General features: G+C 35.8%; 1 protein-coding gene across 1 annotated transcript in view; it reads right to left on the bottom strand.

Annotated features, from left to right (window-relative positions):
- The window catches only part of ITGBL1 (integrin subunit beta like 1), a 142,981-nt gene that overhangs the window by 75,877 nt on the left and 48,304 nt on the right, over positions 1-18,800 (bottom strand). Inside the window, exons 4-5 of the mRNA XM_085306006.1 lie at positions 7,469-7,615; positions 2,762-2,884 (exon numbers count right to left, since the gene is read on the bottom strand). Coding sequence (XP_085162132.1) covers positions 2,762-2,884; positions 7,469-7,615 — 270 coding nt within the window. The remainder of the gene's footprint in view (positions 1-2,761; positions 2,885-7,468; positions 7,616-18,800) is intronic.

Raw genomic sequence — 18,800 nt, 5'->3', positions numbered from 1 at the left:
GAGTAACTGCCATCCTTACTAATCTTAAAGCTGGAAGTTAATTTCCTTACTAGAAGGAGCCAGGATCAAGTCAGGATCTTGACCTTTTTCACTCTAGGGTATACGTTAAACTTGGTGGACCAGGTTGTCTCTATCAGAAAGTAGACAATAGGTAGTCTCATCAAGAGTGCAAATTTAAGACTATAGATTTTTTTTCTGTTTTTATTACGTATGAAATCATTGTTATAATTATTTGATTACATGTTGAACAATGACAGAAGAGGAAAACTACTATATTACTTACAGAACTAAAGAGTAAGGACAGTTTTCAATATTGATTATTACCAGTTGGTTCTTCTTGAATGTTGAACCAGAAGTGAGGGGAAAAATTTTGAATAGTTTTAGGGAAAAAAAATAATTTGAATTATTGGTAATTTTTGCAGATAAAGTCATCTCTATTCATTCTTCACTCACATTCATATAGTCCTCAAACAAATATGTTCCATTAGAGCACAGATTAGATTACAAAGATCAGGACAAGAATTTAATTTGCCAAAAGCAATGATATTTTATTAAAAATAAGCTGCAATGTGATCAAAAAGTTTACATAACCTCAAAGAAAAAGTGACACAACATACCAAAACAGCTAACTGACTGACAAAAATCTCACTGAAACTTGAAAAGCATGATACAACTCTGTAACTTTGTACCCTACCTGCCATATGATTTACTTAAAAGGTGTGGTCCTCTTGMGCAAAGATTAGAATATATGTTATCCACATCTCACCAAGGTGCTTTATTCTTCTCCTAGACAAAATCCTAGCTCAGAGCTACAGGCTATAAAAACAGATGTAAATAGAAGATTTGGGGAGTTTAATTAACTTGATCCTCCTCAGTTTGCTTTCTTTGAAGACGATTAAAATCTCTATGACCTGCTAKAGCCAGAAACTTTCAAGGGAAATAAAAAAGTATGCAGCAACTAAGTAGATGCTACCCACAACAGAGAAGTGCAACAGGCCCTAATTCTCCATMCTTTTTATGGAGAATACGAAGGGGCAATTGCCAGGTATGTAAAGCTTGTTTGCATTGGAACATCATTCTTTCTTTGCTTCTAAAATAACCCTAAATGATTTATGTCAAGGAAATAACATGAAAGAAAGGAAGAGACAGAGCATGTCAAGGAGGCACCARGATGGAAGACAGAAACTATAATCAGGGAGGTGGGATTTACTTTTCTGCTACAAAATTATATAACTTGGACGTTTCATTCATATGCTGTCCATTTCTTCTGCATGAGGTTCAACATATGGGTATGTACTGCAGAGATGTATAAACTTTTCAACTTACAACCTAATCCTGTCAAGTATACTTAATATTTTATAATATTTACTTTAGGAGGCTCCAAACCTAACACAAGCTATCAGAGCTTTTTATCATGATGGATCATAAACATTACAGGCTTGAATTTGTCAACTTTTTTCTTCTTTTATACCAGCATACCTTGATTTCCATTAACTTATAAAACCAGTTTATTAAAGAGAGGCATCTGGTATGGAATGTGGTACCSCTTAATGAAGCAAGGAGAAATAAAAAGCTATGAAAAGCTTTTATCACCAGCAGCAATATAGGTGAAGGAAAAAACTAACAAAAATAGTAGTAAAATAATTCACTGGAATTAAATAAAAGATTATTTTTTACCCTATTTGGTACCATATGGAATAGTTACAAGCAGATAAATACAAATATGATCATTGGCACATAAAACTTATGCCATCCACTCATTTTATTTTAGATAATTACTTAGTATATTGGCCTCTATTCCTAGACTAGGACTTCAGAGGACCATTCTGTTAGCCTTCTTTAAAATTCCTCCCTAATCCCCTGCAAAAAAGTTCTTTTTCTCTTCGAAAGGACTTAAGGAAATAGAATTTCTTTTGTYCTCTGTGTATGGATAACAACAAATAAAACTATGTCATGCAACTACTCTCTCTTTTTATATATAAACCTTTATCAGCAACTGAATATTGTAAGAGCAGGTCTGAATCTTACTCTATCTACACAGATGCAGGATGCATATATACAGCTTGAAATATATTTTCATCACTTTCCAGCTCCCTAGTAATAAGCCTCCCTAGTAATATAGGCAACAGCATTTAAAATGCTATAAATGGCATGTATTACACAGTATTTAATTGTCAAGCTCCTATTTTATAATGAAATAAAAGCACAGCTTGAACTTCATTTGCTTTTCTATCTGCAGAGTTCACTACATCTTTTTTCTTTCTTTTCTTATCACTGATTAAATTTTTTATTCATTCCTTTCATTACCCMTTTTCTCCCCTGAAATGTTTCTGAGTTCTCATTTTTCATTTATCGTTCGTTATTTCTGCTTCTTTTCCCAAAATTCTTAATAATCCATCTCGTTGCCTTTTCTCTTCTTTCTCTCTCCATCCTGCTTTCATCTCTGCCCAAAAGCATTCACACTGCTCATTTTCCATCACTGACAGACAACCACACTAAGGTAATTCATACCATTCTCTTTGCACTTCTTCCAAAAAGAGGAGGAGCTGCAGGATTTCTTCATTCTTTAGCCTCTTGCTTAGCTCATTTCCACATCTGAAATTCCCACTTACAAYTTAAAAGCAATATCCTTGCAAATATATTTTTTAATTCACATGTGCAATAAAGATATTTTATAGGTCCAAACAATAAAGTGGTTTTTAACATACTATATTCATCTTTATTTCCTTGCTCTTCTTCTTATACTTACTAAAATACATACCTGTGCAAATCTCTTCTGTTTCTTCATCTATGCATTCTCTGTCATCACATTCACAAAATTTACCATAGACCAGTTCATTCCCTTCTGAGTTCACACATTTACACCTGCCACACTGACATGTGCCTGTAAACATTTAAGACCACACTCAGTGACTGCAATTTAATGAAAGACTTTAATTGGTCCACCAGGGATGGTATGCATTTTTACACCTGAACAAGCGGAAATCTAAAGATAATTCAGAAAAATGAAGACAGGAGAAAAAAACATAAATAACTTGTACCAATAAAAATCTAATCTCAGTTCTAAGCAAACACAACATTAAAAAGTGACTCRCTCATCACAAACAGTATCATATTTTCCTAGGTAAAATTCACTCCAAGAGTTGTCTGTCTGACTTCATATACCTGAGGCACAAAGCTAGTTTTGGAAATTATATCTTCAATCCACTGAAAGGATAAAATTGAACTTAGCCATCTTCTCAAGAATGAAGTCTGATTTTGTTCAGCTCCACAGCCATTTTACATCAGGTGAATATGGCACGGATATTGAGGTCCTTAAAATATCTTTGAGTGAAATCACAAAGTTCCCTTGCACTCTAGTCTCCAGCTCCTTTTCTACAACCGTGATAATAAGACTTAAAAAGCAAGTCTTGGAGAAATACTCAGGAATCAAATGGAGGAAATGTTGAWGAGGAACATCTTCATGAAGAAGATGTCAGGAAAAAATGATTCAACCTAGAAACCAATTATCAAAGCAATATATATAACCAGACAATTGAACAGCTAACTGCAGTGAAATACATTTGTAGCATCATTAAAAAACATAAGTAATATAATAGCATATGAACAAAAACACCACCACACTGTACAGTTTTACTGCAAAATGCACATTGAAAGCCAGGATTACACAGCCAGTTCCCTGATATTTACTAAAACTCTCGATAGCATTCTTCACTGTAGTGCATTTTCATGTAGTTTTTACCAACCACTTGCTGTTTGCCCTTTATCAGTTTCTGTTTTTCCAGAAAGACTGATGTCTAGACCCTGGACATCTCTCTCTGAAGAATTATACAGATATCTGCAATAACATCTTGTTATTTCAGGACTTGAACAAAAATACCATAAAATGACATCAGAAACAAACATATTATCATTCTGATTGTACAGGACATCCCTTTCCCCTACCTCTATCATCTTTATTGAAATTGGAAGCACAGGAACTTTGTGCAGTATCACATTTAACTGGAGCCCTGCTGTCAATGGATCTGTAGAAACAGTTTCAGTTGTCACTGGTATGCCAGAAAGTATATTTTTTTGAAAAAGAGATATAGGAACTTAATTCAGAAGATTCATACTCTTTGTTGCATACACATACACATTCTAGCAAACAAAGTTCCTGAAAAAAGCCCTCCAAAAGAGAATTTTTATGCTAATATTACATAACTAGCTTGCAGAAAACATTTTAAATTTTAGCATTACAAGTATTCATAAAATAAGTTTTACTAACCATAACAAAGAACAGAAGAATAGGACTCTGAGGCATACATGGCCAATCTGAAAAAGTTAACTCTAAAAATATTTACAAGAGCTAAAATAATAAAATAACAATATAACCAATAATATAAATAAGCTACAGAACTAGAAATATTTGCTGCAATTACTTGAGAAATAAATATAAATAAAAACGTTGAGAAGACTGACTTATCTACAGATAATTCACAAACAGAGAACAAGATAAAATTGTAAAATGTTTCAAAAATCGAACATCTAAAAAGATCAGAGAGGCTGTATCCTAAAAGTGCCCATTTCTCCCCATTGACTAAAAATGGAAATTATTCACATAGATAATCTAGGTTTAAGAAGGATGAGTCCTGCCCTAGTTGTTCTGACATCTGATTAGGAGTAGATGGGTGGGTCAAAAAAGCTAATTTTAAGATGAATCTTGATCAATTCGTGAAAGGAATTGCAACTATCACTGTGATAGTTGTGACAACAACTTATGTCATCTCTTCACGTCTTTTATTGTCAATTAAAAAAGAGAGTTCTGATTTCAAAAGCAATGAAGGCAATACCTCAAAAGGTAATAYCATCAGGACAGCCTGTCAACAAAATGTGGTTACAGCTCATTGAAGTTACCCCAAACTCCTCAAGCAGTCTCATTATAATTCTTTTCCTGTATAATACCAAAAAAACCAAAAACATTTACATTCTTGTCCTGATCCACAAAACATTGACCTCTTGACCACTTTTAGTGGCTACTTAGCTAATCTGGTTTTCCTGTGAAGACTCAGCAATAAACAGACTGGGCCACCTCCATCCAAGAAGAGAAAAAGAAAAAAAAAAAAGGTTTAACTTTACTGTTTAAGCACTTTGGTTGATCACAAGAAACTGTGTTTATTTTGGAGAATCAGTTTTAGACTTCTCTAATATGTTAGCCAAAAAATCATGTTATGCATAATCTGTATTATTGCCATAAACAATATATCATTTACTCAGTATGTTGCATGTTCAGAATTTTAAATTAATCTTAAGTTAATTGAGTTTAAGTTTTTTTAAGTTAAAAAAAATCCTTTCCTCTCTTACTATGAGAGCTTAGTTTCTCTGTAGGAAGTCCCACAAGACCAGCAATAGTGAGTAGAAGTGGAGTTCTTCAAAAATTCTCTCACTGGCAGATCGATGTCATTGCCGGCAAAACTAGAATCACAGAATCACAGAATAGTTGAGGTTGGAAAGGACCTCTGGAGATCATCTAGCCCAGCTCCTCTGCTCAAGCAGGGTCGCCTAGAGCATGTTAGACAGGGCTGCATCCAGGCAGGCTTTGAAGATCTCCACAGAGAAGGAGACTCCACAACCTYTCTGGGCAACCTGGTCCAGGGCTCCGTCACTCTCACACGGAGGAAATTCCCCTTCACCTTCAGGTGGAACTTCCTRTGCTTCAATTTCTGCCCATTGCCTCTTGTTCTGTCACACAGGGCAAATGAAAAGAGTTTGTCCCCGTCCCYTTGACACCCTCCCTTCAGGTACTTGTACACATTGATAAGATCCCCCCTCAGTCTTCTCTTCCCCAGGCTGAAGAGGCCCAGCTCTCGCAGCCGTTCCTCACAGGGCAGGTGCTCCAGCCCTCTGRTCATCYTCATAGCCCTACRCTGGACTCTCTCCAGTAGCTCCATGTCTCTSTTGTACTGGGGAGCCCAGAACTGGACACAGKACTCGAGATGAGACCTCACCATGGCTAAGTAGAGGGGCAGGATCACCTCCCTCCACCTGCTGGCAACAGTCTTCCTAATGCACCCCAGGAGACCATTGGCCTTCTTGGCCACATGGCCACATTGCTTGCTCATGGTCAACTTGGCATCCACCAGCACTCCCAGGTCCTTCTCTGCAGAGCTGCTCTCCACAGGGTCAGCCCCTAGCCTGTACTGGTGCATGCAGTTATTCCTCCTTAGGTGCAGGCCTCTGCACTAGGCCTTGTTGAACCTCATGAGGTTCCTCTCCRCCCAGCTCTCCAGCCTGCCCAGGTCTCTCTGAATGGCAGCACAGCCCTCAGCTGTATCASCCACTYCTCCCAGCTTGGTATCATCAGCAAACTTGCTGAGGAGGCACTCTGTCCCCTCATCCAGGTCAATGATGAAAAAGTTGAACCCAGTACTGACCCCGAAGGTGACACCACTAGCCACAGGCCTCCACCTAGACTTCATACCACTGATGACGACCCTCTGAGCTCTGCCTTTCAGCCTGTTCTCAATCCACCTCACTGTCCATAACCCACACTTCCTGAGCTTATCTAGGAGGATGCCATGGGAGACAGTGTCAAAAGCCTTGCTGAAGTCAAGGTAGACAATGTCACTGCTCTCCCTTCATCTACCCAGCCAGTCATCCCATCATAGAAGGCTGTGAGGCTGGTTAAGCAGGATTTCCCCTTGGTGAATCCATGCTGGCTACTTGTGATCACCTTTTTTTCCTCCACATGSTCACAGAGGACATCCACAATGAGCTGTTCTGTCACCTTTTCAGGGGTGGAGGTGAGGTTGACTGGCCTATAATTTCCTGGGACAGTTTCTTGTCTAAAAATTGATTGGGAGCAAATGACCTTTGACATTTTAAAATTGTGTGGCAAGGTTTCTAAAAGGTTCTCCCTTTTTCCTCTGATTTTGATAAGGAAATGAATTCCTATTTAAGTTATGATGTTGTAAAATTAAACAATGAGAGAAGAGTTACCAAATCAGAAAGGTCAAGATGAAAGTATCTCATTAAAAAGATTCAGCAAGTCTTCTGCAATTATGAGCTTTAATAATCATTGTTACATTTGCAGATATCTTGAAAAATTATATAATTTATAAATGTCCTGGAAAAATATTTTCAAATGCCACCTTTGCATGCTATTAACATACCCCAAAAAATCTAACTCTCTKTATTAATGCCACTAGAATAGCCATTTGACAGGCAGTACATATGTCACAGATGCAGTTTCTTCGACCTGAAATAGCTATGTATAAACTAGAGTACTAAAGTAGGCATTCCGAATCATTGCATGTAACATGAACAGGAATAGATCTATAGAAAAATTTAGCATTTTAGGTTATRTACACTTATTTCTCCATCTCTTAAAATATACTCTGCAAACTCTTAATTACAAAAATAACAGTGATGCTTAAGATAATGCAGGGAGAACATTTTAAGTCATCAAAAACAACAAAAGTCATCTTACCTGCACCAGAACAGATGATATCTTGAGAATTCTTGCACATTTCATTGCTTTTCTTCCGTGTAAGATTGCAAGTGGTTGGATACTGACAAGCTTCACCATACCAGCCTTCATCACATTTGCACTTCCCACAGTCACACTTCCCATGGCCTAGCAATGGAGGGAAACAGTGTGTCAAGTCCTTTTTTTCATTCAGAAAGTTATATTTGCTAATCCGATTTTTAAAATAGATTCCATCAATTATAATTTTAAATGAATATCATTAACAGATTCACTTGAAGTCATTCATGTGCATTATAAATAGCCCTGAATAGGTATGATCAGTCTTAAATATAAAAATCCAACTGAAATCTCCATGACTTTGAAATCTAATGCATGTCATTTTGATAGATCTACAGACAAATGYCTATTTTTAAAAGGAATACAGAACTAAAACACCCTGTATGAATAATGGGCTTTTTTAATTACCTTCACCTTTTCCCCATTCTTATATTTCTGTACTGTTAACTATTATTAACATAATAAAACTTAATTGAAGAGTTTTGTATTTTTGGCAAGCTATAGGCAAAGAAAACAGATACAGTGTCCTTAGGACCCATGAATTAGCTATCACAGCACAAACTCTGAGAAGGGGTGTGGAGAGGTCCAGCTACATTTGCAAGCAACAATTTCATCATGCAGCAGTGATTGTAGCTCCCACAGCTACTAAAAGGTGCAAATCCTTCTTCCTGCAGCCTCCTCCGGCTATCAATCCCTCCAGTCCTCTCCCACCCCTTAGACCTGACTGCTGCTGCAAAACTGAGTTTTGTCTTTAAATGTTGACACAATATTGGCAATATGGCATATTTTTATCCTAATAGGACTGTATTTACTTATGATTTTTCGCTAACAGTGAAGCATCTGAAATAAGCGATCCAACTGCTCCTTCTATTAGGAGACGGCATGCTAAGATTCCATCAACTGATTAATACATTGCTTAAAATTTGCAATATGTCTAACAGCATGAAGATTTATAATAGTGAGGAAAGTTTAATTTTTAAAAAATTATCTAATTTTCTTTATAAATTCCTGAATATTTAGACAAATTGACAATTTGCGTTACTTTTGTTGCACTTTAAGCATCATGTTCTAGATTCAGTTCTAGGTACAAATCACTATCACTTAATTCTTTAGCATTTCTTTACAATTTTAGGTAGTAAATGTACAAATATTTGTAAATCTTCTAATCCAGAATATTCCATTTTAAAATAAATATCATTTGAATATATMCAAATTGACAGTTCCAATAACTACATCTCAAAATAGAATCTTAACAGTCTATTTTAAATGCATCTATTACTTGTAGTCAGAATCAACTGCCTGAAAATACAAATCCAGTCTGCTACCAATAATAAGGAATTTAAAACTACTGTAAATAAAATGTTTTAAAGAGAAAAAGCAGTATCTTTTTGATGAATGATAAARTTTGTTTGTCTTCCAAGACGGTCCCAAGACAAGATACACAAGATACAATTCAATAGTTCAAAAAATGTAGTTCAGAAACACAAGAGAGTTTCACATTAGTTCTTGTTTTAAAACARGAGCTGCCACCCTCTTAAAAATTGCTGAATGACTGTCCAGTGGTAAAGGAGAAGAAAATGAGTGGGACATGAAATATTTAATTAAAAAGCAACTGTCATAACTATTCTGTTTCAACTATAGTTAATACAGTAAGCCATTCTGGAAAAATGAAGGTAAGTACTAGGATGTTTTAAAAAGCTAGAGACAAAACACAACCATCTCCATATACTTTCCTTCTTTCAAAACAATACTTATCACAATATTATCACAATAASTTTGGCTTTTCCATGTTAGGCATCCTTCTGATTTAACAAATTGATATCTGTTGATGAGGAAAAGAGGCTTTAATAAAAGAAGGACTGATCTTTCTGCTCTAATGCCTAAATGACAGAGCAATTCAGAARCCATCACTGGTTAGTTCTGGTGGTCCAGCAGCACTAACGTCTCTCAGTTAGAGACGCTCTAACCTAAATATATCGGTGCATAAAGAAAAAAATAATTTCACTTAAAATTAATATGACCTTTTTCAAGAAAGTTAACAAAAGACTTCCGTGAGGGTAGTCATGCAGAGCAGCTTTGGGCTTTATTTAACAATAAAATACATAAAATTGAAATTAATGAAAATAAACTGGGAGAAATAATGGAATATCTCCTTCATGTAACCGAAACCAAGAACAATAATTTAAATAATATGAATTTGTAAGATTGTATTTATGATTTTCACCTTAATCTCCCCCCCCCCAAAATATCCTAATTGTGCCAACCAGATAATTTTTCAAACTGTAAAGTAAGAGCAACCTTTTGCCCTTTTTCAGCTGGAATCTAGCATAGGAAATTCAAAAATTTGGGTGAAAGGATTATATTAAAGTGTAGAAGCTACCTGCAGCAACTTCTATAACTCCCTGAATCTTATAGATCTGCAAGTCAGTGGACGCAGAAGTCTTCTTGATAATTTTACATATCTGCATGCACCAACCACATGGTCCTTCCTCAAGGCAAAAACAGGGGTGTAATGGATGATAAATTAAGTACGTGATAGGTTGTAAGAGATTTAGAAAGGGCATCAAATACATCCAGCTGATTTCAAGTCACTTTCAGAAAGGACTGCCTAGGAGTCTTTTTGTTTCATATAGATCTTTGTATTATTTAGAAAGCAAATAATATTATGAAACACTAAATAAGAAATAAATAGCACTATGACAGCTATGATCTCTTTTTAAATTCTCAGAATATAAATCCTACTACTAAGCACAGGAACCAGCTATCTGAGGATGACACAACAATGGAAAATTAAGCTACATGACCTTATTAAATAGTTGCTCAAGAAAAGCATGTCTCAGTGTGAGTGATGATATATTGGTTCCATTTTTTAAATGGCCATTCCATAAATAAAAGGCTGAATATAAATAAATCAGAATTTTACTTTAAAAACTCAGAAAATAAGTGAAATATAGAAGACTCAAGAAAGGACTGGAATTTCTTTAAGAAAAAGTTGTGACTGTAGGGTATGAGAAATTTGCAGCTTCAAACATGGAGAAAAGCTTTTATAACAAAGGGCTCCATTTCTAACTAGCTGAGCAGTCACCTCAGAGAGTGTATCTGGAAACATACACAAAATATATATGCAAAGAGTTTGTGGGGTGGAAAATGAGACTAATATGCAAAGAAAGCTGTAAGATGTCAGAAAACATACGGAGAAAGTGAGAATGGAAAATGTTAGGTAGGGTTAGATCTTGCAAAAATTACAAGTACTAAAATGTACTTTCACCACCCAAATAAAAAGAAAACATGAAAAAYGGTGGCTTCACTAAGCAGCAAAGAGGAGTTAAGATTAAAGATAACTTAYAGAGTGTCCAAAGCAAAATTAATATGAGGATGCTTGCTACAATAGCAAATGCAGTGTGGCTGATGACGGAGACTATACAAATGAAAATTACTCATCTGAGAATAAAACAAAGACATAAAACTGTTTTTAAGGCAATTTCTAGACTTAGAGAGCAGGACCCAATAATCTCCATCCCAGAGTAGTTAAAATGCTTTCACTAAAATCTAATAGCAAAGTCTTAATGAATCTATAGGGCTGGCAATGGAATGTATGAAAAATAGAAAACATTTTTTTTTTAAGAAAAAGGGATTTACATGATTCAGACAACTAAAAAGAAGCAGCTCTGACCTCACAAACTATACAAGAATTTGAAACAAATCATGAAGAAGAGTACCAGTTAAGACATTGAGGTAATAAAAAAAAATGAATAAAATGAATAATGACTTTACCCCAAAATAGATGATGATTATGCCAAATTAACCCGTCATTTCTCTTTATTAAGACAATTAATATTTTAGGAAAGGGAACACAGGAAATCTAGCTGTAATAGATGTAAGCATGGATACAGTGCCACTTAGGAAAAATAAATTATTCTGGATGAGGTGCTCTGGAAATGCAAAACAATCTCAACTTGACTCAAGGGAAGTAAACAACATTAGGTCTAAAAAGGTTATTAGTAGCTTGGAAAAAGATTACTGGTGATGTTTCCAAGGCTTTTTTTTTTTTTTTTTTTAACCAATCTTATATTTTAATGATAGTGGTACAAAAATTCAGAATATACTAACCACATTTGCCAAAGACTGAAAGGCCTTAGTACAAACATGAAAAGGGAAAATCATATAGAAGTAACCAGACCAACAGCCTGTGGGTTTGAAGTAATCAAAATGGATCAAAACTAGAAGTACATAGTGCAAAGTCACGCATCAGAGACAAGTAAAAGATGCTGTAGGCTAAGGCCTCACCAGTGGAAACAAGGAGAAGGGAGTGACTATATAGTCACGTAAACTGTGGAAAGATGGTGTGACATGAGTTGAAAGGGTCCCAAGATGTACCCACTGATGTTTTATCTGTAGAGACAGAAAATGTCAGCAAAGTTGCATCTGAAATGCTATACATAATGTGTGCAAAATGGATGGTAAATTTATGCTGGAAAATACCATGAAGTCTCTAATCTTCAGAAGAATGAGTGTCATTTTCCAAGGAAGACTGTAGACAAATTTCAGCCATTTGCAAGGTTGCAATAGGCTAAGAGTTAAAACATCTCAGCAAAAAGACAGCAATTTAAATCACTTTCATTTGGTTGGGATCACACACTTTTATCTTTAGAAACCCAACATTATTCTAAGTGCATTTATTAAAAAAAAGGAAAAAAGTTTTCCTACTACATGTAACTGCAAAAATCTCTTTCCAAACCTGTATTTGATCCACTTGAACTGTGTGTATCCAGGGCACCAAACTGGGACCCCGATCTGTCTAGGGTTTTGTTGTACTATATCATCAATGACAGGCATCTCTGCAAAGTGACTCAGATCCTATGTGGGCTGCATAGTCCTTAGAGGATGCCACCTTTCATCGCTAAACTACTGGAAAGCCCATGATGTCGAATAGGATGCACAAAGGTAAGTGGTTTGACTCCAGAATTTGGTGCATCACTGGACATATATGTGTGCAAATAAACATTGGTTCAATTGTCTTCTTTTGTTTCACCTTTCTACATATAACCCTTATCAGCTTCTAAATATTCCCACACACTTTGAATGAGAAAGAAGGTTATCAGCTTATTTATAGGTTGATCTCAATCAATATACAAAAATAAATACATGATATAATTATTGGGTACAGCAGAAACTGCATTTGATCATTGCATGCATTTCTATGTTCGTGTAGAAAGTATACTATTCTACTATTCTGCAGTGCTATTGCTATTTCTGTGCCTGTCATTGGAAAATATTCTCTGCACTTTTGTACCAGTTTTAGTTTACATATTTTGATTTCCTCTTAATGTTCGGTAACTGAAAGCTCTGGTACATCCTTTTGTTAAATTTCCTTATAGGCAATGCATACAGTCAAACAAATGACTTGTTTTTTTGCTTCCCACGCTTTTCCAACCGAGGAGCATGTTCGAAGGTATTCATGTCTGTATCTCCTAATTACTTTGTTCACTGAGCAATAGTGGAGCACAAAAAACAGACTCCTTATGAAGATTTAGCAAAAAAGAAAAGCAAGAAAAGACTCATCTTGAGGTTGACTTCAAATTGAAAAAAAATAAAAAAAAAGAACTGGATTCAGTGCTTGGATCTTTTATTTTCTGCATAGCTTCAGATATAGCATAATATCATTAGAGGTCCAAAAGAGATGACCCTCAAATCTCCTCTTTATAAAGGTGATAATGATACTTAATTTCCTAATAGAAAATTTGGTAAGGACTAATCTCTTAATGCTTAAGAGCTTCTTAGATGCCATGTTAGATTAGAAGTAGCTAGCTTAAAAAAACAAACAGGGCGATGCAGTATCTTTCAAACCACATTTGTCCTTTCTCTCAGTAAGATGAAAAGAGCACTCCCTGTCTAGGGGCAATTGTAAAACTATGATCACATAGTTGCTCAACTGCAAGGATCAGGCTCTAAAATAAATCCTTGGTTCATTAAGCGACGCTAATGGAGATATTGCCATTGGTAGAAGAGCTTTTTGTGTGGTTGTGCAACAGTAGTTATAGTGTAGTAACTGTCGTTACAAGAGAAGTCTCTAACTGGACTACAAAGAACCAGGCTATTTGACCAGGCACTAGAGTACACTCAGATGTCCCCAATTTCACTTACTTTTAATAACTAAAGTTCTGTTATTCCACATAAGAACTCATTTGGGGGCAATTCCCATTTTTATATTTTAATGAAATCAACTTCCTACAGGCAGATGAGAAGACTTAGCACAAGGATTTTTTTCTATAACTTAAAGTCAGTCATCAGAAGGAAATCAGCAGCTGGCACGATAATTGAATTGGGCTCATTATTATTCATTTTTAGCAACCACTGAGTGATTCATGAAGTGCTTTTCAAATCTGAAAAACACTTCATGAAATAGGTGAAGAAATATGAAGGACTTGCTGTTGCGGATTCCCTCTTTAAATTGGGCTGTTAGCTAGGCAGGATGACTGAATTGTAAGAGCTGAAAATTTTGAGTAAGAAAAAGAATGATAACATTGTCCTCAAGTTTTGACCTACTCCAACACAGTAAAGATGTGTTTAATACATCTTTCCAACTGAATGCCTTTCATGTAGTTAGTGGAGTAGATTTTGCTACTTCACACCAATGTAAAGCTAGTGATAATATTATGGATTACAGTAGGATAAGAATAACGATATGGACTATTCTGTTTAGCTGCACTGAGATTCTCAATAACTATGCCTTGCATCTAGCTGAAGTGCTTTTGCTGAGTCTCTTGTTCCAGAATTCCTGCAGTTCCTGAAAAACAGTAGGTTTCACTGCATATATTTTTTTTTTATGTCAATGCACTTGAAATTAATCTCTCTTTAAAGTCGAGGACTTGGCTGGTTGTGTTATCTCCAGTGAAACACAGCTGTCTTCTAGACCTTTGCAATGTAACCTAGGGAGAAATTTGTTCCTCTTGAAACTGGTACAGTAATGTAGTGACTTTCACAGAAATACTAGCTTATTTTTCTCTCAGGAATTTGTTTCTTTCCCTATGCCAGCTGAATTGCCTGGGGGGCTAAAATGTAGATTGGTTAAAGGAGTTGATTTGAGCTTAGAAACAACTCACCAAAAATAGGAGGAAGTTGAGGGGAAAGAAAGTTGCCTACTGATAGAGGAATTTTTCAAGCCAATTTTGTCACTGGAACATCTTTATCATCAAACCACAGCCCTGGCAAGAATTGCACCAAAGATTTTCAAAGGAACACAGTAAGTCCAGAGGGCTTTAGGGAAGGAAAGAAACTAAATCTTTATCTGAATATTCCCCAAAACATAAGGAACTTTGATCTTCGAAGTTTTCACATTAAGCCAATTTCCCTATGTTTATTTGTTGTGTCCAGACTTTGACCGAGCCCAGAATTAAGAATAAGAACACACAGAGTTGGCCTTCAGGCAGCCCGGGAGAGCGACTGAGTCACCGTCTCCTGCTCCCCTGCACTGTGACAAGGCACATGGAGTCTGCAACGCGATTTTTCTCTTCAGAAAAGACAGTTTCCTTCTCTGCTCTTTAAGTCCACCTGAAATGGATTTTCAGAGTTAAAACAAAAAGCAGTGACAAACCATTTCAATTTAATTTCTATAAGATTCGCTTTAATAACAGAAACATCATAAATGGCATGAAATGCTAAATCCAACAGAAGTCCAAGAGAACAGATAGAAACAGAAATTGAATTGTCTTCTCTCAATTACAGCTACTTCTTAAGCATAAGTTCTGGGAGATAAAGGAACAAATTCCTATTGCACTAGGTGTGCTATGTGTTCCGGGATTACTTAGTACAATGTTTTAGTAAACAACTATTCTGTAGTGTTGAACCCACATTAAAATATAAAAAATGTGCCACAGGAGGGCATGACTGTTGATTTTACACTGGTGTCAGATTATAAAAGAACTAGATATAAAATATATTTTCATTATACACACTCTGCAACTTTATTTCTAGCAAAAACTTCTTTGGTACCTTGGCACCAGGATATTTCAGTGTGTTCTCTGTCACTCCAGTCAATATGAAAACATAAACTTAAAAATCTTCTAATCATATTCCAATACAAGTAGTGCAAACAGGTTGATTTTAAAGTACTGTTGTTCAATTAGGAGATGAAAAGTATTAGTATTTGCAGAAGATTACTTTAAGAAAGCACTTAAGGTTAGCATAAGCATCATACATGAGCTGCACAGTGTTCTCATTAAATAAAAACTTATTTTATCTTATTTTATCACAGTAATAGAAATGAGAAACTTTGGATCAGATCAAACAATACTTTAAAATCAGTGTCTTCAGAAATGGAAAGAGGCTAAAAATTTAAACTAGGATTAAAAAACTCAAACTGGAGGACATTTCTCACATCTAAATTAATCGAAAAATATTAGTAGAAAACTGTATAAAAACATCAAAATTTGCAGAATTAAAACTTTTACTCAGTTTAACTTATTGTATATGTGTATGTATATATATATGCACATATATACATATATATATAAAGAATATTCTTCATTATTGAGATTATAGATATCTTCCTCTGTCCAAAGAGCTCATTATGGATGATTTTCCTCAGTCTGGAAGTTTAAAGTTACATTTACATCTATTGAAATTCAATTGCAAAGATTAGAATTTAAATTACAGGAATGGTTACAAAAGAGTAAATCTACACAGGATATAGCTGAATCTTGGGGGAAAAAAAAGAAAAAAAAAAGATAATTGGCAGAAAAATCACCTTCACTGAACATACCATGTTACAGAGACTGTGTTGAGGGGAGTAAAGCCTGTTTCCAACCATCATGGCTCAGAGAAGCAGGTAATGTTCTTCGATTCACTAATACAGATTTCTAAATCAAGAAGGGCTGCTGAAAGCCTCCAGATCTGTCTCTTTTCTCCCTTTTCCCTCATTCTGGTCAAAAGAGTTATCTTCATTTTAAATGTTCCATATTTCTGCTTTATTCAATGCTAAATTATCCATCTGCTAACGCCTGACATTGCTCTAGTTTACAGATTCATGGAACGTCAGGAGGATTCATGGAGGTCAGAAGGGACCTCTGGAGATCATCTAGTCCAATCCCCCTGCTCAAGCAGGGTCACCTAGGGCATGTTAGACAGGACTAGTTAATAGTCACAGGCTGTTAATGTTTGATATGTTCAATATTTGGGAAGTCAGGTGATATGTTCAGTTATTGGGAAGTCAGGTGATCTTCAATTTATCTCCATTTCACCAAATATATTTCACTCAGATAAAATTGCAGTCTTGACACTTTAAACTTTACATCATAGTCATTTAAAATATCCATTAAATGTTATGTCGTGACTACAGAAAGTCAAAATGCTTTTAGCAGTCTATTTACTAAAATTAAAATATCCTGTGAGGTTTTTAAAGCATTATTTTAGATAGTGGGGAAAAGAGGGGATGAGATGAATATGAAAGAAAACTTATCAGAATAGAACATTTTCATTTTAGCTACTTCATTTAAATTCACTGCATTTTATGCAATTTTGTTAGATTGCTTGTAAAATACAAAATAAAACACGAGTAATTTTTTTGAATGTTAAAGTAAAAAAGTTTCAGTTGACTTTTTTTGAACATGGCAAATTTTGAAAGATTTTTTTGATCATAGTTTAAAAAAGAAAACATGCAAAATGTGAGAATTTCAAAAGATTGCTACTCCAATTTCATTTCATTTCCAGTTGTAACACTTGGCAAGGGTAGATGTACATTTTTAGCACTTTTATATACTGGACAGTGTTCTGAGACTAAACTTTTCTGTCTTCCACAACTTGAATCTTTTACTTGAGGAGTATATACACCTATATACACCTAGCTGCACTAGATATTTTATTACTGTGTAAGTGTAATTAGTACAAATGAATTTATATTTATGTTACGTACTTCAAGGACCAAAGACAATATGCATTTTTCCTGTATCTGTACAGGAAAAAAGGTGCAAAATATAATCACATTAAATGATACTGCTGATTAGTGCCATTTCCTTTTCCCCCCTCTTGGTTATGAATTCAAATTCCCTGTAAAGTGAACAGACACAGTTGTAATAAGAATCAATTAGATATTGTGAATGATTAAACTGAAGGAAAGCAACACTCAGTTGGATCAGCTCCAGTTCGTTACCCTGGAGGTGGCACAAGTTGATATAATTTTAAATGTGATTCATGCTGTTTAGACAGATGATATAAATATCTCAGAGAGACAGAGATAAATTAGTTTTATCCATCAAAACAGTCTACAGTCAGGGTTTCCATTAATAATTAAGTGGTTCTGTAAGATCCCTTACTTATTTTTAACTGAACGATTTCTCTTTTTTTTGAGGAACAAAAATAACCAACTTTTAAGTAGGAAGATCTTTTAATAGACAGAGTGGGTATTCTTTTGCTTTTCTAGAAGATCACTTCTCAGTATATTACTTTCTCAGTGTAGAGAAAGCTATTCCACATAACAAACAAAATTATATCTGAGACAGGAACAATTCTCTTCCAGGAAATAACTTGCAAGAAAAGAAAATAAAAAGCAGCTTCATAGATTTCACTATGTGAACACTCTAAAACTTGTAGGCACTCTAAATCAACTATGTTCTTGTGGGGGAAAAAAGCAATTATAAACCCAGCAGGTTCACATTTGTGTTAGCATAGTCAAGAGCTGAAATAACTGAGCTTAAATAAATAAACCCCATCTCCCAGATCAGAGCTGGGTCAGGTTGGGCTCCAGGTTCTCCGACGAAGGGCAGCTCAGCCAGCACCAGCTGGCCGGGACGCTGCTCCCTGGCTGCATCCACAGCCTGCGGTTACACGTGAAATTTGTCTCCGTAAGCGCAAAAATGTTGATCGAAGTAGAATTCTTGGTACTTGGCGGGGGTTAAATAGCTGACATCTGGCTTCACTCAAAAAAAGGGGGGGGAGGGAGAAATGCCGCAGGGAGTTTCATATTCAGAAAAGTGATGTGCAAATTTCTGAACAACCATGCCTCCAAGCGCCTGCCCAGCACCTCCTGGTTCCAGCCAAATCGTCCAAACCATCAAAGCACTTCCAGCCTTCCAAGTGTACGAGAAAGAGGAGCCTGTGAAAAAATAAGGGCCCTCCACACCTTCACACCTCGGGCCATCTGTCAGTAGATTCGGCATCTTGGAAGCCTTGTTTGTACCAGGGCCCTCGAGGCCCCGAGGGGTGGGTCTTAGTCCCAGTGGACAGAGGACCCACACCTGGCAGCAGCGACTGGCAACGACTACGGCAACGAGCAAAATCA

The sequence above is a fragment of the Rhea americana genome, unplaced genomic scaffold (genome assembly GCF_003343005.1).
Source record: "Rhea americana isolate MKP2758 unplaced genomic scaffold, rheAme1 scaffold_23, whole genome shotgun sequence".
NCBI lineage: Eukaryota > Metazoa > Chordata > Aves > Rheiformes > Rheidae > Rhea > Rhea americana.
This window is presented reverse-complemented; position numbering and strand designations above follow the sequence as displayed.